This window comes from Gallus gallus, chromosome 14 (genome assembly GCF_016699485.2).
Source record: "Gallus gallus isolate bGalGal1 chromosome 14, bGalGal1.mat.broiler.GRCg7b, whole genome shotgun sequence".
In the NCBI taxonomy this organism is placed as follows: Eukaryota; Metazoa; Chordata; class Aves; order Galliformes; family Phasianidae; genus Gallus; species Gallus gallus.
The window spans coordinates 3,359,037-3,375,351 of NC_052545.1; the positions used below are offsets into that span (position 1 = coordinate 3,359,037).

General features: G+C 51.9%; 1 protein-coding gene across 1 annotated transcript; it reads left to right on the plus strand.

Annotated features, from left to right (window-relative positions):
• The first annotated feature begins 2,383 nt into the window (after positions 1-2,383).
• Positions 2,384-15,249, plus strand: AMZ2 (archaelysin family metallopeptidase 2). Its single transcript, XM_414779.7, has 7 exons — positions 2,384-2,417; positions 8,052-8,481; positions 9,093-9,260; positions 9,651-9,779; positions 10,060-10,223; positions 10,476-10,652; positions 14,531-15,249. Exons 2-7 carry the CDS (start codon positions 8,178-8,180, stop codon positions 15,098-15,100), a joined length of 1,512 nt encoding a protein of 503 aa, XP_414779.3. The 5' UTR covers positions 2,384-2,417; positions 8,052-8,177; the 3' UTR covers positions 15,101-15,249.
• Positions 15,250-16,315: the final 1,066 nt, after the last annotated feature.

The following is a 16,315-nucleotide window of genomic DNA, read 5'->3' on the forward strand; positions in this document are numbered from 1 at the left end:
CACTCCTTTTTGCAAAGCAGCCCCTTAAGGCCAGGTTCTTATCCTGGTGCATTCCCCTGTCCTCCTCCTGGTGCTCCTGGCAGGACTGTACCTGTGTTAGGACCAAGCACAAAGTGGCTGCTGGTAATGCAGCCCTCTGCAGGGCTGCCCAAATGTAGGTCAGGGCTTTGCGGTCACAGAGCAGAGAGAGAACAAGAGATGAACCCACAGTGCTTTGTCAGGGCTGCTTTTCACACTCAGACTTAAAGAAAGTTTGCTTTCATGCATTTCTGCTTTGTGGTGGCAGCCTGGACTGATGCTAAAAGCACCCTGCCTTGTTCGAAACTGCTGCAGATTGCAAAGAACAGAAATAACACCAACTTCTCAACAGCCCAACCACCAACCCCAGGAGAAAGTGTCACACCTGCAGCATTCAGCAGGAGCAGAACCTTCCTTGGTTGCACAAAGCCCAGCACTGTGAGCCCATCTCACAGAAAAGGCATCTTATCTTGTTTGGAAAACTCCAACATATGGGGAGGCATTTGCTGTCCTCAGCAGTTTATTCCAGGAGCTCATCAGCTTCATTCTAAAGAAAAAACCCAATGTGTTGTTTCCTCATTTCAGCTTGTCTGGCTCCAGCCTGTGGCTGTAGTTTGGTCTCCTGCCTGTGGCTCACACATCACTCAGTACTGACAGTTTCCCTCGTGGAGATGTCCACGTATGCAGCTTTCTTCAGATGACCAAAGGGCACTCTGTGAAGCTCCAGTCCTGGTGCTGCTCTGGGGGACATTCCCTTCTGTTTGTGAGGACACCACAACAGCGCCAGTCCTGTTCAGCTGTGCTGACTGATCTGCAGGTGGGCAGCTAAAGCAAGCATTAAATAGCAAGGTTACATGCAATAGGTTTTGTAGGAAAAAAACCTAAATCTCCATTCCTGGAGCACACCGCATGCAGAGAGCACTGCTGCCTGGTTTAGCTCTTGGCTTCCCCCGGGCAGGAGCTGCCTCTTTGGGGTTTGTGTTGCTCTGAACACACTGATGGTGTACTACAAACAACACACAGATACATAATTTCAGTTAATTAATACAAATAAGCACTAATTACAAGCAGCAACCAATTAAAACTGAACAGAGGGCATCTCCCATGCTTTGGTGAGTGGATGAAGGGAAGGGACGCTGCTGCAAGGCCGTCGGGCCCAGCCCTGCCCCCACACTGCACTGCAGGAAGGTTCCCACACAGGCTGCCAGGTGAGACTCCTGCTGCTCCCCTCCTTCTGATTACAATAGCAGCTAATTAAGGCAATTTCTCACCAGCGATGCTCTCAGTGCCTTTAGAGCAATGCAGAGCCCGGGGTGGCAGGCTGCTGCGTGCAGTGATTTTCTTATCTTGGTGCTCACTAACCCCACAGCACTGCAATCTGTCCACCTGTATGGCCACTGAGGCTCTGGTGGAGCATTCCTGCTGCACCCTGCAGAGCTGTGCCTGCAGTGTGGGCTGCAAGGAGCACTGCAGCTCCAGAGCTTGGGAAATGTATTCCTAACTTCTGTTTGTGTCACTTAGGGACAAGTCCGGGTCCCAGCTGGGATCTTCCTTTGTCCTTCCATCTAGTGATGGGGAAACATGGGATCAAAGCACCAAAAAGATCAAAACACGAAAGCCAGAAGACATGAGGAAATGCGGCCGGAGATCCACTCCTCCAATGTAATTAACCTTCCTGAGAACAGATAATATTCCCAAATTAAAGGACACCCTGGGACACAGAAACACATCCACGTCATGTGGGAGAGACGAACTGAGAGGAGCATCAAGGCAAACACAGCCACCACTCCCATGGAGCAGATCTCATCAGTCTCCGGTGCAACCACATAACTAGAGCTCTGCTCTCCAGACACCCACTCCAACCTTCGTTTCTTATTAACAGAGCAGATTAAAGAGCTCTCAGCCCTTGCGGCACCGTCACACCGCCCAGCCCCGGGCTCCCGGCAGGAGCGCGCTCCCATCGCTCCTCTCCCGGCTCCAGCGGGGACCCGCCGGGGCCGACACCCCCCTCCCCCAGAGCCCCATTTACCCTTTTTGCTCCAAAACCATTTTGTGGGGCTACCCTGCGGTCCGGGTTAGGGTGCAGTCCCCGTGCTGCCCGCCGGTCCCCCCGGCCCCGCTCCGGCGCTGCCCCCGGCGCTTTCCCCGCGGGGTTCGGGGCGGCTCCCGGCGGCGGCTCGGCGAATCCCGTGGGCTCCCGGCGGAGGGGCCAAGCCCCACTCGTGCTGCTTTTTCTCCCCCTTTTTCTTCCTCCTCCTCCTCCTTCTCCTGCTGCTGCTACCGCCGCCGCTGCTCCTCCTGCCGCCGCTGCCCGGCTCCGCTCCGCCTCGCCAGCCCCGAGCCGGCTGCCCCGGCCCTGCCGCTCCTCCCCGGCCTCCGCAGCCCCGGCCCGGCGGGCGGTGAGTGCTGGGCGCCCCGGGGGGGTCGGGGTGGGCGCTCAGCCGGGAGGGTAACGCGCGGTCGTCCTCACCGGGAGGGAAGCGCGGCTGCCGGTTCCGGAGGGCGGGGGGTCGGGACCCTTCCCTCGGAACAGCCCCCCATCCCCCTTAAGCTGTCCCCGCTTTTGGGGGCAGCAGGCTTGGGGGCATCATTCTACGTGACCAACGTCCTGCTTGGGGCAGCCCCTATGCCGGAGCGCAGGGGGCTGCTCTTGGGGTATTCCTCCTAAAGAGGAGTGGTGGGGCTCCAGCGAGGGCATCCCCCAGCACCTCCAAGACATCCTCAGGTCATCGTTCCGGCGTGCCCGGGGTTCTGCTCCGGGCGCTGCCTTTGGAGCATCCTCCCAGGGGCTCGGGTGCGGGGGCTCAGCTGGGTGCAGCCTGCACAGCTCTGCGGGCCGTGGGGCATCGGCTCGGGGCACTGAGGGATCTCTTCTTTCCCCTCACACCAAGCCCTGTCATCCCGGAGCAAGATGACCCGGATCCAAATCTGCAGGGCCGGGTGGGCCATGGGGGTCCCCCAGCGCAAGAGCTGCCCCTGCAGCACTTGCAGAACGCGCCCGTTTGCTGAAACAGCCCCAGCAGCCGAGGGCTCCGGTACAGACAGCCACGGTGAGGTCGTGGGTGTGGGGCTGCCCTCTGCAGCCGCGCTGCTGCGTGGCTCCCTGGCAGAGGTACTGCAAAAGGAGCATCCCCTGCCTCGTGCTGCTGCTTACAGAGCACCTGGTTTCCTGGGAAAAAGACACAGCATTACAGTGCATTTACACCGCATGATGAACTACTTTTATAATGCTTGCACTTGAGGGAATATCTAACCGTAGCCATACCTGTTTGGGCATTCATCTGTATGGAAACTCTGCAGCCTCTTTCCTGGCTGACACCGGGGCTGTCTTGCAGAACCCATTTAGTCTGTCTAGACAAGTACGATGAAGAGTGAAGTGCCCAGAGCTGTGAATGATTACAGCCCGGATATCTCCGCAGCGCTACGTTTGTTGTAGAGCGCTGATAGGCAGCGTGCTCTGCTTCTGGGCTGCCCTTGGGTCCTTGGTTATTAAATGCACAGAAAATACCCAGCAATGCATGCAAGTTTGTTGCATGTAAGAGCAAGGGAAGAAGAACACAGCCCTCCCTTCATCTCACAGGTGCATGGGAGAAACACCACTGAGAGCTTAACCAGAGAATGCACAGAGAAAAATCCACGAGCACCAAAACCAATGAGATAGTGGGTGTGAGTGGGAAGAGGGCAGAGGGTGCATACCTTCATCTTCTCTTCTGTATGGAAGCACAGATATTTCTGTAGTATTTACGTGGCTCTTAGAGATCCTTAAATAGAAAGCACACACAAAAAAGCAGCATTATTTATGAGCACGGAATAAAATCCTTAGGATAGAAGACAAACTACGGGTAATGCATGTCCTTAATACATATTCATACGAAGCAGAGTGTATGGAAGAGAGCAGGCTTTAACATAAAGCAAAATCAAGAGGGAAGCGGATGCGTAAGCGTTCAGAAATAATCTGCAAGCATCTGTCTCCATCTTAGGTGGTTAATGACCTTTACAATTCCAGTCTTTAATAGCACAAACCTTTCTGCCCATGAGGTCATCCATCCGCCCTGTCCAGCAGCCCATGGGAAGTCACAAGGCAGGCTGAGGTGAGGACACCCCTCCAGGACAGAGCCCCGCAGCAATAACCCCCCATGGTTACAGACTGCAGGTAGACTGTCCTCCCAAGTGAATCCCAGGAGGTTTCCACAGCTCTGGGAATGACTCATTTTCAGACAGACCACACAGATCATCTGTTTCAGAGTCACAGGCATATTCTGGAGACATTACACATCAATATGATTGGGATATGGCAGCACGTGAGGCCAGGAGGTTTTTATCTGACTGCGTGGATGGGAACAGAATGAGATCTGATTCAGTGATTTGTTGCCATTGATTGAAAAGGGTTCCAGCTCCTCATGGACACAAGTATGGGGCAGAATGAGACCCGGGGTGCATTTCCTCTGTGAGCAGAGCAGATCCATTCTGAGAGCTGCTAAGGATCCCCCAAGGCCCCCAGTTGTCCCTTTCCAGGTCTGAACCTGGCAAAACAGATCTGTTCTGACCTTGGCAGCTGAGCCCAGTGGGTAGGCAAAGCCTCAGGCTGTGTGAGAACTGCAACCAGGTCCTTGAGGGAGGAGAGGAACAGTGGGGACGTTATTTGCACTGGGGTTATATCCTTGCACACATCCACGTCCTCTCTGTCCCACTGTGCTGGATTTGCCCATAGAGCATCCAAGAAACATCCTCCTGTGCTGTCAGCAAACACTGATAAAACTGCTCTCAGGTCATCTGTGTTATACTGGGAAGGTGAGAATGCTCTGTGAGTGGCAGCAGCAGATACCAACTGCACAGCTCAGGAAAAGAGCTATTAGAGCAACTAGGGCATGCTGATAATTAGCTAACGCTTGTTCTGTTTGCTCTGGGCTCTTCACTGCTGTTGACTGGCTATGAATCTTTTGCTCTATCACTGCCTGTTTACAGTACAGCACCTAACTCAAGCAATTAATCAGTTTTAACAGTCTCTGCTAATGTCCCTCTGACATCCGAGCAGCCCAATTAAAGGAGTGTCTCTAAATACTGCATAATAGCCAAGAGGGGAGAAGACCATAATGAGCACAGCCTGAATCAGAGAGAAATGCCTTACAAGTTGGCTTAGAAAATAAACTTTACAATGGCCAACCTGTATCCATACGCCCCTTTTCTGGGCCACACCACGTTGGTTCTCTGCACACCAGACCATCTCTGTCAGCCACCCCATTACAAATGAACTCATGCTGTATGGCACTGCCTTGGCTTTCCAGAGTTACGCTGTTACCGTCAGCCCCAAGCATATCTGTCCAAGCAAGCAGTGTCAATATAATAAGAGAATGAATGACATAGATGTGAATTTCAAAAAGAATAATTCATAGGTAATTTCCAATTACAGGGAATAATTTATAGGTGCCTGATTTGCAAAGGGAATAATTTACTATTAACCTGAATTGCACATGAAAGCATTTACAGGTTAGTGTGACAACGGGGGGGTGTCGGCTGTGACTGCTCAGGCTGAAGTTTTGGGGAATTTCTTCTGCAAATGCCCACAGTTTTGGAAAAAAGTGAACATTAACAAATGGCTACAAGTGGGAATAACAAAGTTCAGATTGGAAATAGGATTTTTTTTTTTCCCTAATAGTAAAAAAAGAGAATGCCATGAGTGGAGACGCCCACCTGTGGCAAAATTATTGTTCTAACGTGGCTTAAAGGATTTCTTCAAGTGCAACCAGAAGTCAACGGCCTTTTAAACAAGGAGTTACTTCTCCTCAGGATTTGCTAATCAGGTCCTCTGGCTTATCCTTGGCCAAGACAACAAATTAATTGCTGTTTGCTCTAAAGACATAACATCTCCTTCCTACATACCTGAAATGCATACGGATGCATTGGTGCTTCCAGTTCTGCGTCACTGCCTCGGTGCCTTAAAACTGCTGGAAAATGAATGCCCATTGCAGCTGAAGTGCCATTCCCTCTGGAAGGACTGCATTGGAGCATTATAGCAGCAGCCCCAAAACAAGAGCTAAAAATTACAGAGCTCTTCCACACCACCCCAGTTAATGAGAACAGTATATCCATCTATTAGATCAAGCACAAATACCATCTTCTACACTCAACATTGCAAAGAATCTGCAAAAGACATCCATAACATTTTTTTCTGAAGCATTGATTTCCTGCAGTGAAGTATTCTAGAAATGCTTGCTAGATAGAAGTAATGGTGTTGGATTTGGTGAATGCAATGGGTTGCTGTTATTCTCTTGGAAGCAAAACCGGTGTCCAAGAGAAGGAGGCACACAGTGCTCCAGACTGCAAGTGAGTTCCTGCCCTTGAGCTTCCCAACCACCAAAGTGTAATCACGGACGTCCTCGTGCGTTGTGGGTGCTCACAAAATGCCCATGTTTATTGCCAGGGACGTCTGGTGCAGCGTGAATGTCCCCTTTTAGGAAGCCTTGGGAAACAATGTATGTCCCATAGCGCTGGGTGCACATTGCATTTCATGAGAGAGCCCGGGGGAACACAGGCTAAGAGACTGCGCCCATTGTGTTCATTACTGCATACATCCACTCTTTGCTACTTCCCATTTGGAAAAATCCATTCATTCTCTAAGCAGCTCCTCCCACATCCCCACGTACTCACAGGCAGCGCTGATGAAGGCAGCTCCTGCTTCTCCGAAACCTTAGGCAAGATCACTCCCAACCCGGGCTGAGCACAGAGCTTGGCTTGCTTGGGAGCAGCAGGCAGGGCTCACACAGCACAGTGGTGGTAACATGGCTCATGGTTTCCCAGTGTAAGTTCTGAGTATGGTGGGAAAAAGGATGCTTGCATTTGGAGTTTGTGCAGGATGAGTGTTGCCTCGGACTTCAGCAGGGCCAAGATTCAACTCCCGATGACTTCAGTAGGGTCAGAATCTCCTTTTACCCTCTTAAATTTGGAAGTAAGTCATAAGCAAAGAGATTTGGGCGACAAAGTGCAAAATAACCTCACGTGTGCTCTTGTTGCAAAAGCAACGTGGGCACTTTTGGGGCAATAAGAAGAGGTAGCTGAGAAAGCATCAAAGATTATATCTCTAGAATTCCATTGGATTAAGGCTGTTGTACTACCTCGGATCCCACTATGCTCCTGCTGTCAGGCTTTAATGCCAGCAAAGTACAAAGACAGCAAAAATAAAAGCAAACTGCTTACCTGCTCCCCCTCCTCTGGGATGTACCCTGAGCTCTGCAGAAGATCACACAGAACAAGTCTTTTCTAAGGACTGCTTAAACAGACAGCTACCTTCCCAAGGGTTAGATGTAAAGAAACTCAATTTTTAAGGGCTGCAACCTTTATCTTATGGCGAAACTACCACAGCCATCTCCATGTAACAGAGGAAGACACCTGGCCCATGTTGGTACTCTTATTTGATTATTGACTTCATTGCTATATCACTGTCCCCAGGGGCACCTGGTGACTGCTGAGCTACTGACATTACAGATCAACCCATTCCTCCTAAAAATATTGTACCTCTCTTTTCCCCCTCTCACTGCATAGCGCTGACACAACGCAATGACCAGCAGCTGATACACACACTTACCCACCCAGGTTGCTTTTAAACAAGTATTAACTCACCTCACAGAAAACAATACTTCTTCCTAGGATGCCCATGCTTTGCTGCATGTCTACCTGCGTGTTTTCATCCTGCTGTACGCAGGTGGAGCACTTACCTGTGCAAAGCAGCTTTTCCCAAAGCACAGCTGCTAAATACTTGGGTTCCAGTTGACACATCTGCTCCTTTCCTACCAGTGCACAGGAGCACTGCCTTTCAGCACCCTATAAGGGCTAATACAGCCAGAGGCACAACACTCGACCTTAAAACACAGCATAAATAAATAAATAGATGAAGCCAACCATCTGATTTAACCCAGACCTCCGGCAGCAGTACTGGGGCTGCGCATTCTTGAGCACCACCTACTGGTACATAAACCAGCGATGCTCATGGAGACGCAGAGCATCCCATAACAGCTTCCCTCTCACATGCATTTCAGGACACCCGGCCGGCGCTGAGCACAGCCTGCAGGCTCCCACTCAGATCCCACAGCTGGAAGCCCGGGGTAACCTGCTCTGAGAGCTGAGCTCTGCCAGGTCCCCAACGGCCCGTGGGCCTCTCCGCAATGCTGCAGTGCAAACACACGCAGGAGTTCAGCTTCGGGCCCCGGGCTCTGAAGGATGCGTTGATCTCCACCAACCCGGCCCTGCAGGAGCTCTATGCCAAGGCTTTCTCCAGGGCAGAGAAGCTGTTCCTTTCTGAAGCCTACAACCCGCAGAGGACGCTTTTCTGCACGCTGCTCATCCGGACAGCTTTCGATTGGCTCCTCAGCCACCCCGATGCCCCCGAGGACTTTGAAACCTTCTACCACGCCATGCTGAGGAGAAAGCAGAGCTTCTGCCGAAAGCACATCTACCTGCAGCCTATCGGTAAGGCATCCGCACTGAGCCACCCGGAAGGGCACAGGAGGGAGGGGGGAACCCAACTCTATTGCCATCCTTCCTCTCTTCCAAGGAGGCAAGAAATAATTAGTGCAAGGAAAGCTAAGTCCATAACAGCAAAGGTTCTGCTGTATCCCCAGTCCAGAGTCACGATGACAGCCAACAATACAGAGCGCCAGAAAATACCATGGGTGCCCTTGGGTGAGATTTGATATGAATATATACGCATATATATACGTATCTGTATGTAAGCAGATGTAAAACAATGCTGGATAACGCAGCATTTTGGGAGCTCCATCCCATGCCAATTCACAAACAACAAGCAGCCCCCCCCGGCTCCACCCAGGTTAACCTTTCTGCACTGCTCATCTCAAAGATAGCCTTCCTGCTCTGCAATGAGACCCCACTTCCTTGGGGTGACCCTCTGACAGAGGCCCCTCTTCTCCACACCCATAAAACCATCAGGAGATGACTGCCCCATCCCAGAGTCAGCAATTAGCTTCAAAACAAGCCTGCCTCATGGCCAGCCCCACAGAAGCCCTCCAGAGCTCCTGGTTCACTCTGGCTTTGGGGTGCTGACACCACAGCTTTCTCTCTAGACCTGACCGAAGGGCCTGCGGGGCCCTCACTGCTGGATTCCCTTCAGAGCTGTGTGGAGTCCTTCTTCCTGGGGCTCCGTGTGAAGTGCCTTCCTTCCATCCCCATCTCATCCATTCACTGCTGCTACCGCCACAGCCGGGACTCGGACAGAGTGCAGCTGCATGCAGGTGAGGGGCCGGGTGTGCTGTGATATGGCCCTCTATGGGGAAATGCCTGACATCGCCCTTCATCAGGGAGGGAGAAGGGAAAAATCCTGATCCTGGGGAAAACCTTGAACTCTGAGGCTGGAAATAGGAATGAAAAGCAAAGAGACTTCCATCATGTTATCCTCTGCTGTTAGTATCTTTTCTGTGCTGTTCTGTTCAGATCCAGCACTGTTGCTCTCATGTGAGCTGAGCTCTCCCACCTTCCGTCCGGAGCCAAAGTAAATCCATGGGCTGGGTGATGCACAGGGGAGTTCTGCAGCCTTTCACGTCTGGAAATTTGCTCCTGTGTGGCTCTTGCATGCCTTCCAAGGATGCTTCAATTTAACGGGCATCTCTCCTGTGTTTGTCCAGATGGGATCCTGAACTTCCTAAAGAACAACAAGCCCATGGATGCTCTGTGTGTCCTTGGGCTCACTCTGACCGACCTGTACCCATGTGAGACCTGGAGCTTCACGTTCAGCAAATTCCTACCAGGACAAGGTGGGACTGGTGTCTGATGATGTCCCAGCACAGGGTTTGGATAAGGCAGCACCACACAAATCCTCTATTTTTTTTTCCCACTGCCTGATGGGAGGAGCTGGGTTTTTCCAACTTAAAATTAAGGGACTCAGGGATAGCGATCCAGGGACACTATTTTAGGCAGAGGCAACCAGAGAACTGCAAGCCTTGGAAGTGTGTCTTTTTGCACCAGTACAGGCATGCTGAGCTGGGGAAAAGCCACAAGCACTGATGCCCAACCTCTGTTCTCCTCTCTTTACAGAAGTGGGAGTCTGCAGCTTCGCTAGATTTTCTGGGGATTTCCCCCAGGCCAGTTGTAGCAGCTTGAACCCACTCACACACAGAGAACAGCTAAGTGATGTCAGCAAGGAGAGCCGAGAGAGGACCTTGCCGTTCAGTGCCCAAGAGATGGTCCAGTGCTGTAAGGTAGGACCAGTGGTCTCCTGCACTCCCTATTTCTTGCTATCTGAGCTTCAGTACTTCAGGCCTGAGCATCATCTGCCTCTCTGCCCACGAGCAGAGGCTCATGTACATACATAGCCCCAAGCACTTTGCACCTTGGTGCGCTATGCAGGCACTCCTCAGCTCCCTATGGCACCGGGGCAAACTGCAGTATTGACTGCATGGAGAGGCAACTCGCAGCAATGCTGAAACAACTGATTGTTGTTGTCCCAACAGGTGACCTGTCATGAGATCTGCCACCTGATGGGCCTGGGGACGTGCCGCTGGCTGCAGTGCATCATGCAGGGCGCGCTGAGCCTGGATGAAGCCTTGCTGAGGCCCTTGGAGCCCTGCCCCATCTGCCTGCGCAAGCTGCAGCACATCGTGGGCTTCAAGCTTGTCGAGCGCTACAGGGTGAGAGACAGAGCCACCAGCCCCCCCCACAAGCCAGGGGGCTACCCCATAAATCCCAGCACTAAACATGCTCAATTTCTATGAGAGCAGGTCATGCCTCAGACATGGGCTATGATTTCGACGTGGTCAGTGACCAATGCTCTACACAAGCCCTAGGGCTTCTGGCCAGAGACAAAGGCGGCGCAATAGTTCTACCATGTTATGCTGTTTCCAAAATCAGGGTGGGCAGAGGTGAAGCCAGAGCAAGTTGTGGCCAGAGCAGCAGCAGTTCCCACGTCCGTGTCCTTTCTCACATGCCAGTGTGTTTTTCTCTGGAGCTGCTGATATCCCAGAGGAAATATTAGTGGGAACTTTGCTGCAGTTCCTCAGCTTAACAATACGAGAAAGGATCCTCACTGACTGCTCCCTAATAAAAGGAGAGCCCTAGATCCTTCTCTCCCACCTACAGAACTGCTAACGCCACATACAGCCACTGTCAGGAGCAGAGCTAACCTCCCATAGATCCAGAAAGGGTTTTTCTGCATCCGATGGCTACAAAGCTGGGCTCAGTAGCCAAACAGAATCACAGAATGGCCCAGAGTGGAAGGGATCTCAAGGATCACAAATCTCCAACCCCCCCCGCCACAGGCAGGGCCACCAACCTTCCCATTTCTTACAAGACCAGGGATGGATGGGGTGTCCACAGCCTCTCCGGGCAGCTGTTCCAGCACCTCACTGCTCTCCTAGTAAAGAACTTCCCCTGACATCCAACCTAAATCTTCCCTCCTTCAACTTAAAATCATTTCCCCTTGCCCTGTTGTTATCTACCCTTTCAAAAGGTTGAACAGCAAAGAGGGTGTAATTAATCTCACTATTCTCACTCTGCATCCTACCTCCTCCTTAGTTATTATTTGTCTGGAAAACATCATGTTCACAGACAGGATTTTCCCCTGCTGCCTGCTTTAAAGTCTGTGGGTTATATCTGTAACGAGCAGAATGGGAACGGGGACAGCTCTGCTTCATTCAGCTTGGAGACAAACGCACAGAAACACGGCAGAGCAGGTGGGGAAAATGCACGTGTGTGGTTGTGCTGCTTTCCTCGTGGTGTGAGCTGCCGTGGCCATTTGGTGCCTGCTGCTGCCCAAATTGCCCAGAGCACCAGGGGAATGGACTGCTTTATTCCAATGCCTGACCTTCCAGCACCCAGCTATCCCCCCCCAGAACAGAACTGCTGTCTGTGTTAAGCTCTTCTAGAAACGCTTTTCCTTCACACCTGCAGCAAATGCCGTATTTGCCTTAACATCCCCCAGCAGCAGCAAACTCAAACTCGCAGAAAGCCCTCACTTGCCAAAGCTCACATCTGCTGCCTTGATAGCGACAGCTCTGCGAGACACAGCACACGTCTGTGTGAGGCGGCTGCGACGATCGCTGTAAGAGGCTCTGCTTCTGCACTGAGACAGGAGATAGTCGTGCCAGAGATTAATTCAACAGTTAGCTGTGAATAGGGCAGAGAACACGTGAAGATGATATCAAATCCGAAAGCCAAGTCACTTGCAAAGTGTGATTCGGGAAGTTGCGGCTGGCTCAGTGCAAGGCTGGAGTCACACCTCCCTGTGGAGGATGAGCAAGAACCACCACCTGCCAGAGCAGAGCCAGACAGCCTCAGTGCATGCAGGAAATGCCAGACACAAAGCTGCTGCTCCCCAGGAGCAGGTAATGCTGCTAACGGCTGCGACTGAGAGATCACTGGCAGCAGAGCACATAGGACAGGAAACCAGTCCTTATGTAGGAGGATGAGCCCTTCCATTTATTTATCTGAGCCACACTCAGAAACATACTCCATTTTGTCAGCTCAGCTGCTTATTCCATTTATAGGCTGTCTTGAAAACTGAAAGCCAACCAATTCTCACTGCGTTTCCCTCCCACAACCACTATTTCCACCTGCTCCAACATTGCACAGCATCCCAGCCTGTTCTGCACAGAGTACCTCTACCAATTTGCACTGTTTGCAATGGCCACACTGAAAGAAATGAACAAACCAACCAAAAAACAACCAGCAGTGCTCAAGCTGCACTGAGAGTCTGGATCAGCAGCACAGGACGGCTGCATCTCCACCACGGTGCTAATGAGCTTTGCACTCACTCACTGGGGCACAGAAGCTGGTTTACCTGCCTGCAGGTAAGCTAAGCTGTAACGTTATCCCTTTCTATTTATTTGTGAGAGCATACAAAGGAGCTGCAGCCCTATGAACCCTTCATGTCTTGGAATCCATAAGCCACCAGGATGAGTGACAGGAAAGATTTTTGGATTTTGGCAGTGAACTCGAGGCAATTATCCCCTCCTTTACTGTGGGAATGTCCCCGGGAACGGTGCTAAGCAGCAGTTGTGATTCTCCCTCAGACTTCCAGTCTTGGAAATTTTAGAAGGCATCATAAAACCACGGAGCGTTTGCAGCTTCCAAACAGCTCTGGTATCCCCTTCCCCATCTCCCTCCTACCACAGCTTCTGCTGCCTTTGTGCTTTACACCCAGAAGGAAAGGCTCTCGGAGGTGGGATGAGGCAGGAGAAGAGCTGTCCCTTCACATTTCTCCTTGCCCCAGAGGGAGGGGGCAGGGCAGACCAACTCAGTTGAAAGAGTCCATTTTCCTCTTGTATGAAATTCTTCCCTGAGGCTCCATGCACAGACTGCAGTGAAACAGGGCCGATTTCTCCCACCCACTCAATTTGAGCTCTTTATCTTCTCTGTCATTTGCCTGAAGAGAAAGCAATAGAGAAGGAAAGGGGGCAGGGAGAAAGGGGATGCTCTGGTGCTCTGGCAGAAGACAGCTCTGTAGGGCTTGGCATTTTGTGCCCACTCCTGAACCACGACAGCGCCAGGCTCGCCGGTGTCCGTACAGACCCAGCACAGTGCACTGGAGCCACAGCTGGACTTAATGCCCTGTAGTTGTCACCTCTGCTTTTCCAAAGCAAATGCAGTGCTTTGCATCAATATCGGCTGGGAGCTGCAGTGTAAAGATAGAGAAATAGGCCACAAAAGCTGAAAAGCACACCAAAAACGCCAACGTTATGCCAACAAGGCAGACAGGGAAATCACCTTATATCCAGTGATGACTGGAGCAGTGATTCATTCCCCACAGCGTAAGTGTGCCAGAAGCAACCCGCTGTAGTGTTTAATATTTAAAAAGGAAATTGTCTCAGACATTTTCCTTTCATTAATTCTTTCCTGGAGCTCGGCCTTCCAGCTCGTGCATTTCAGCTCGAGAGGGGAAGAGCCGCTCTTAGGAGTACAGGGTGCATTTCCACAGGAGTTCACAGCACAGTGGAAGGGAATTCCTCAGCACTGCCTCAGCAGCTTTCATAGGGACTCAGCTTCCTTTAGCAAGGCCCTGGTTTGGCTCCAGCAGAGATCACATATGGACACAGTGGGGTTAATGTGTCCCATTCTCCTCTTACTGTCTTTAATAACAGAACAGATCCAGCCCACATCTAACAGGGAGCAGCGCTCTCATGGACACTGTCCAGAATCATAGAATGGCCTGGGTTGAAAAGGATCACAACGATCATCTCATTTCAACCCCCTGCTATGTGCAGGGTCACCAACCAGCAGCCCAGGCTGCCCAGAGCCACATCCAGCCTGGCCTTGAATGCCTGCAGGGATGGGGCATCCACAGCCTCCTTGGGCAACCTGTTCAGTGCGTCACCACCCTCTGGGTGAATAAAATAAGAAAAAAAGAGAAAGCCCCTGCTGTGTGAAGGAACCATGAGCTGCCTGAACTCACATTCTCCCAGCCATGGTGTCTCAAGCTGAGCTAAGAGATGCCCGTGCTTACCTGAAAACATTGAGGCGTACCCATTTCCTCTCATTCTCTAAAACGAAATGCTTTGCCTTCCCTTCACAGAAGCTCTATGCTTGGACGCAGACCGTGCTGTCCACGTGGCCAAAGCAGGAGCCAGCAGACCTGTCAGCCTCGGAGGACGTCCTTCCACTCAGCTCGGACTCCGGGATGTGCTGTGAGAACGACTCCGAGGCCGTGACCTCCTTGTCAGAGCCGCTGACGCCGGACGTGTGCAGCCAGGCGCTCTCCATCGGCCCGGAGCTGGAGCAGGACGAGCGGTCGTGTTCGCTGGCTGAGGTGCAGAGTCAGCCCCAGCCGGCTGGGCCCAGCCAGCCCACAGATGTCATTAAAGATTACGAGCTGTGGCTGGAGATGTGCATCGCTGCCCTGGAGAGGAACGTCTCTGAGGAGGAACTGGCTCGAGTAGACAAGGCCGTGGATGCTCTGGCTAGGTGGGACATGTTCACGGGACAGCTGCCCGCTATGAAGAAGGATCTGCCCTTTGTTAGGGACAACACCGGGCTACGGAAAGTTCTCGGAGACAAATTTTCCTCTTTGAGGAGGAAACTGAGTTCCAGAAAACTGTCCAAAGGGGAATCATCCCCTCATCGCTGGCGGTGGGAGGACAACTAGCAGGGCCTCTGCCTTTGGGTGGGCCATCTTTGCTGCCGAGGCTTTGGCTGCGTTGCTGCCCCACCTCTGACCTCTCCCCACGAGTTGTTGCTGCCACAGAGAAACTGGAACTCCCCCAGGAATAAAAGCTGTTTCTTTTTTTTTCTGATTATGAGCATCTTTTTGACGTGATCAGTTCTTTGCTAAGGGTTTTTCTGTGCTGGTTTAAGTTAGCGTGACTACACGCTCCCATCAACTCCCGTGTAGGCAACTTCATTTCCATGCTGTATTTCATTTGGTCTGAAATCAGGTGGGAAGAGCCTATGCTAAACACCAAACAAGTTCGCACAGAAGCTTGGGCCATCTGAACAAACAGATGCAAATTAAACCAGGGCAGCTCTCCTCCATACACAGAGCTCTCTCCTACTTAGCATTTCTGACTGAAGCACAGCTATTATTCCTCCCACACCAAAACACTCATCTCTATTCCGGTCGCTGCTCTGTCAGCTGGAGGCTGAGCATGGGAGCACAGCCGAGGCCAAAACAGGGGGTCTGAGTAGGGGGAGGTGAGGGTAGATGGGCACAGAGGGGGGGTGAGCAGAGCAGAAAGCTCCCTGGCAGCTCATCCACCATAAAGAGCAGCATTTGTGTGATTGCTGCTGGCCACTCAAGGGGATCTCCAGAGCTGCTTCACTTCAAAGCCAGGCTTGGAGCCATGAGCTTGAACTACTCACTCACATCCTCTGTAGATTGGTACAGGAGAGGAAAAAAAAACTGGCAAAAAAGAAGAATTTCATGCACACATGGATTACTAACTGTAACAGGGGGAATTACACACACATTCCTCTCCCTGCTTTGAGAAGGCAAAACCACAGCCTTCGTGCTTTTCCCTGCTCCTCACTAATGAGGAATGGGAGCCGTGCTGGCCCTGGGAGCTGCCTCCCACACAGGGCACACCGTGTGCAGGTACAGGTATGCATAGGTGGGGCTCCCACCACACTCAGCAACCCACACACCAGCGAGGCTGAGTCCTCAGCATCCCCAGTTCACTGGTAACATCCCTGCAGCTCCCAGGGACACTGCTTCAGCCTTCTCCCTGCTGAACAGATCTGAATTAGCAACTGCAGAGGACAGAAAGCAGGCAGGGCCTTTCAGCTGAGGGAGAGCAAGGGCATTTCCCTCCGGAGCACTCGCCCTGTGTGAGGACAGCCTCAGGAACCATCCAATGTGTTTTTG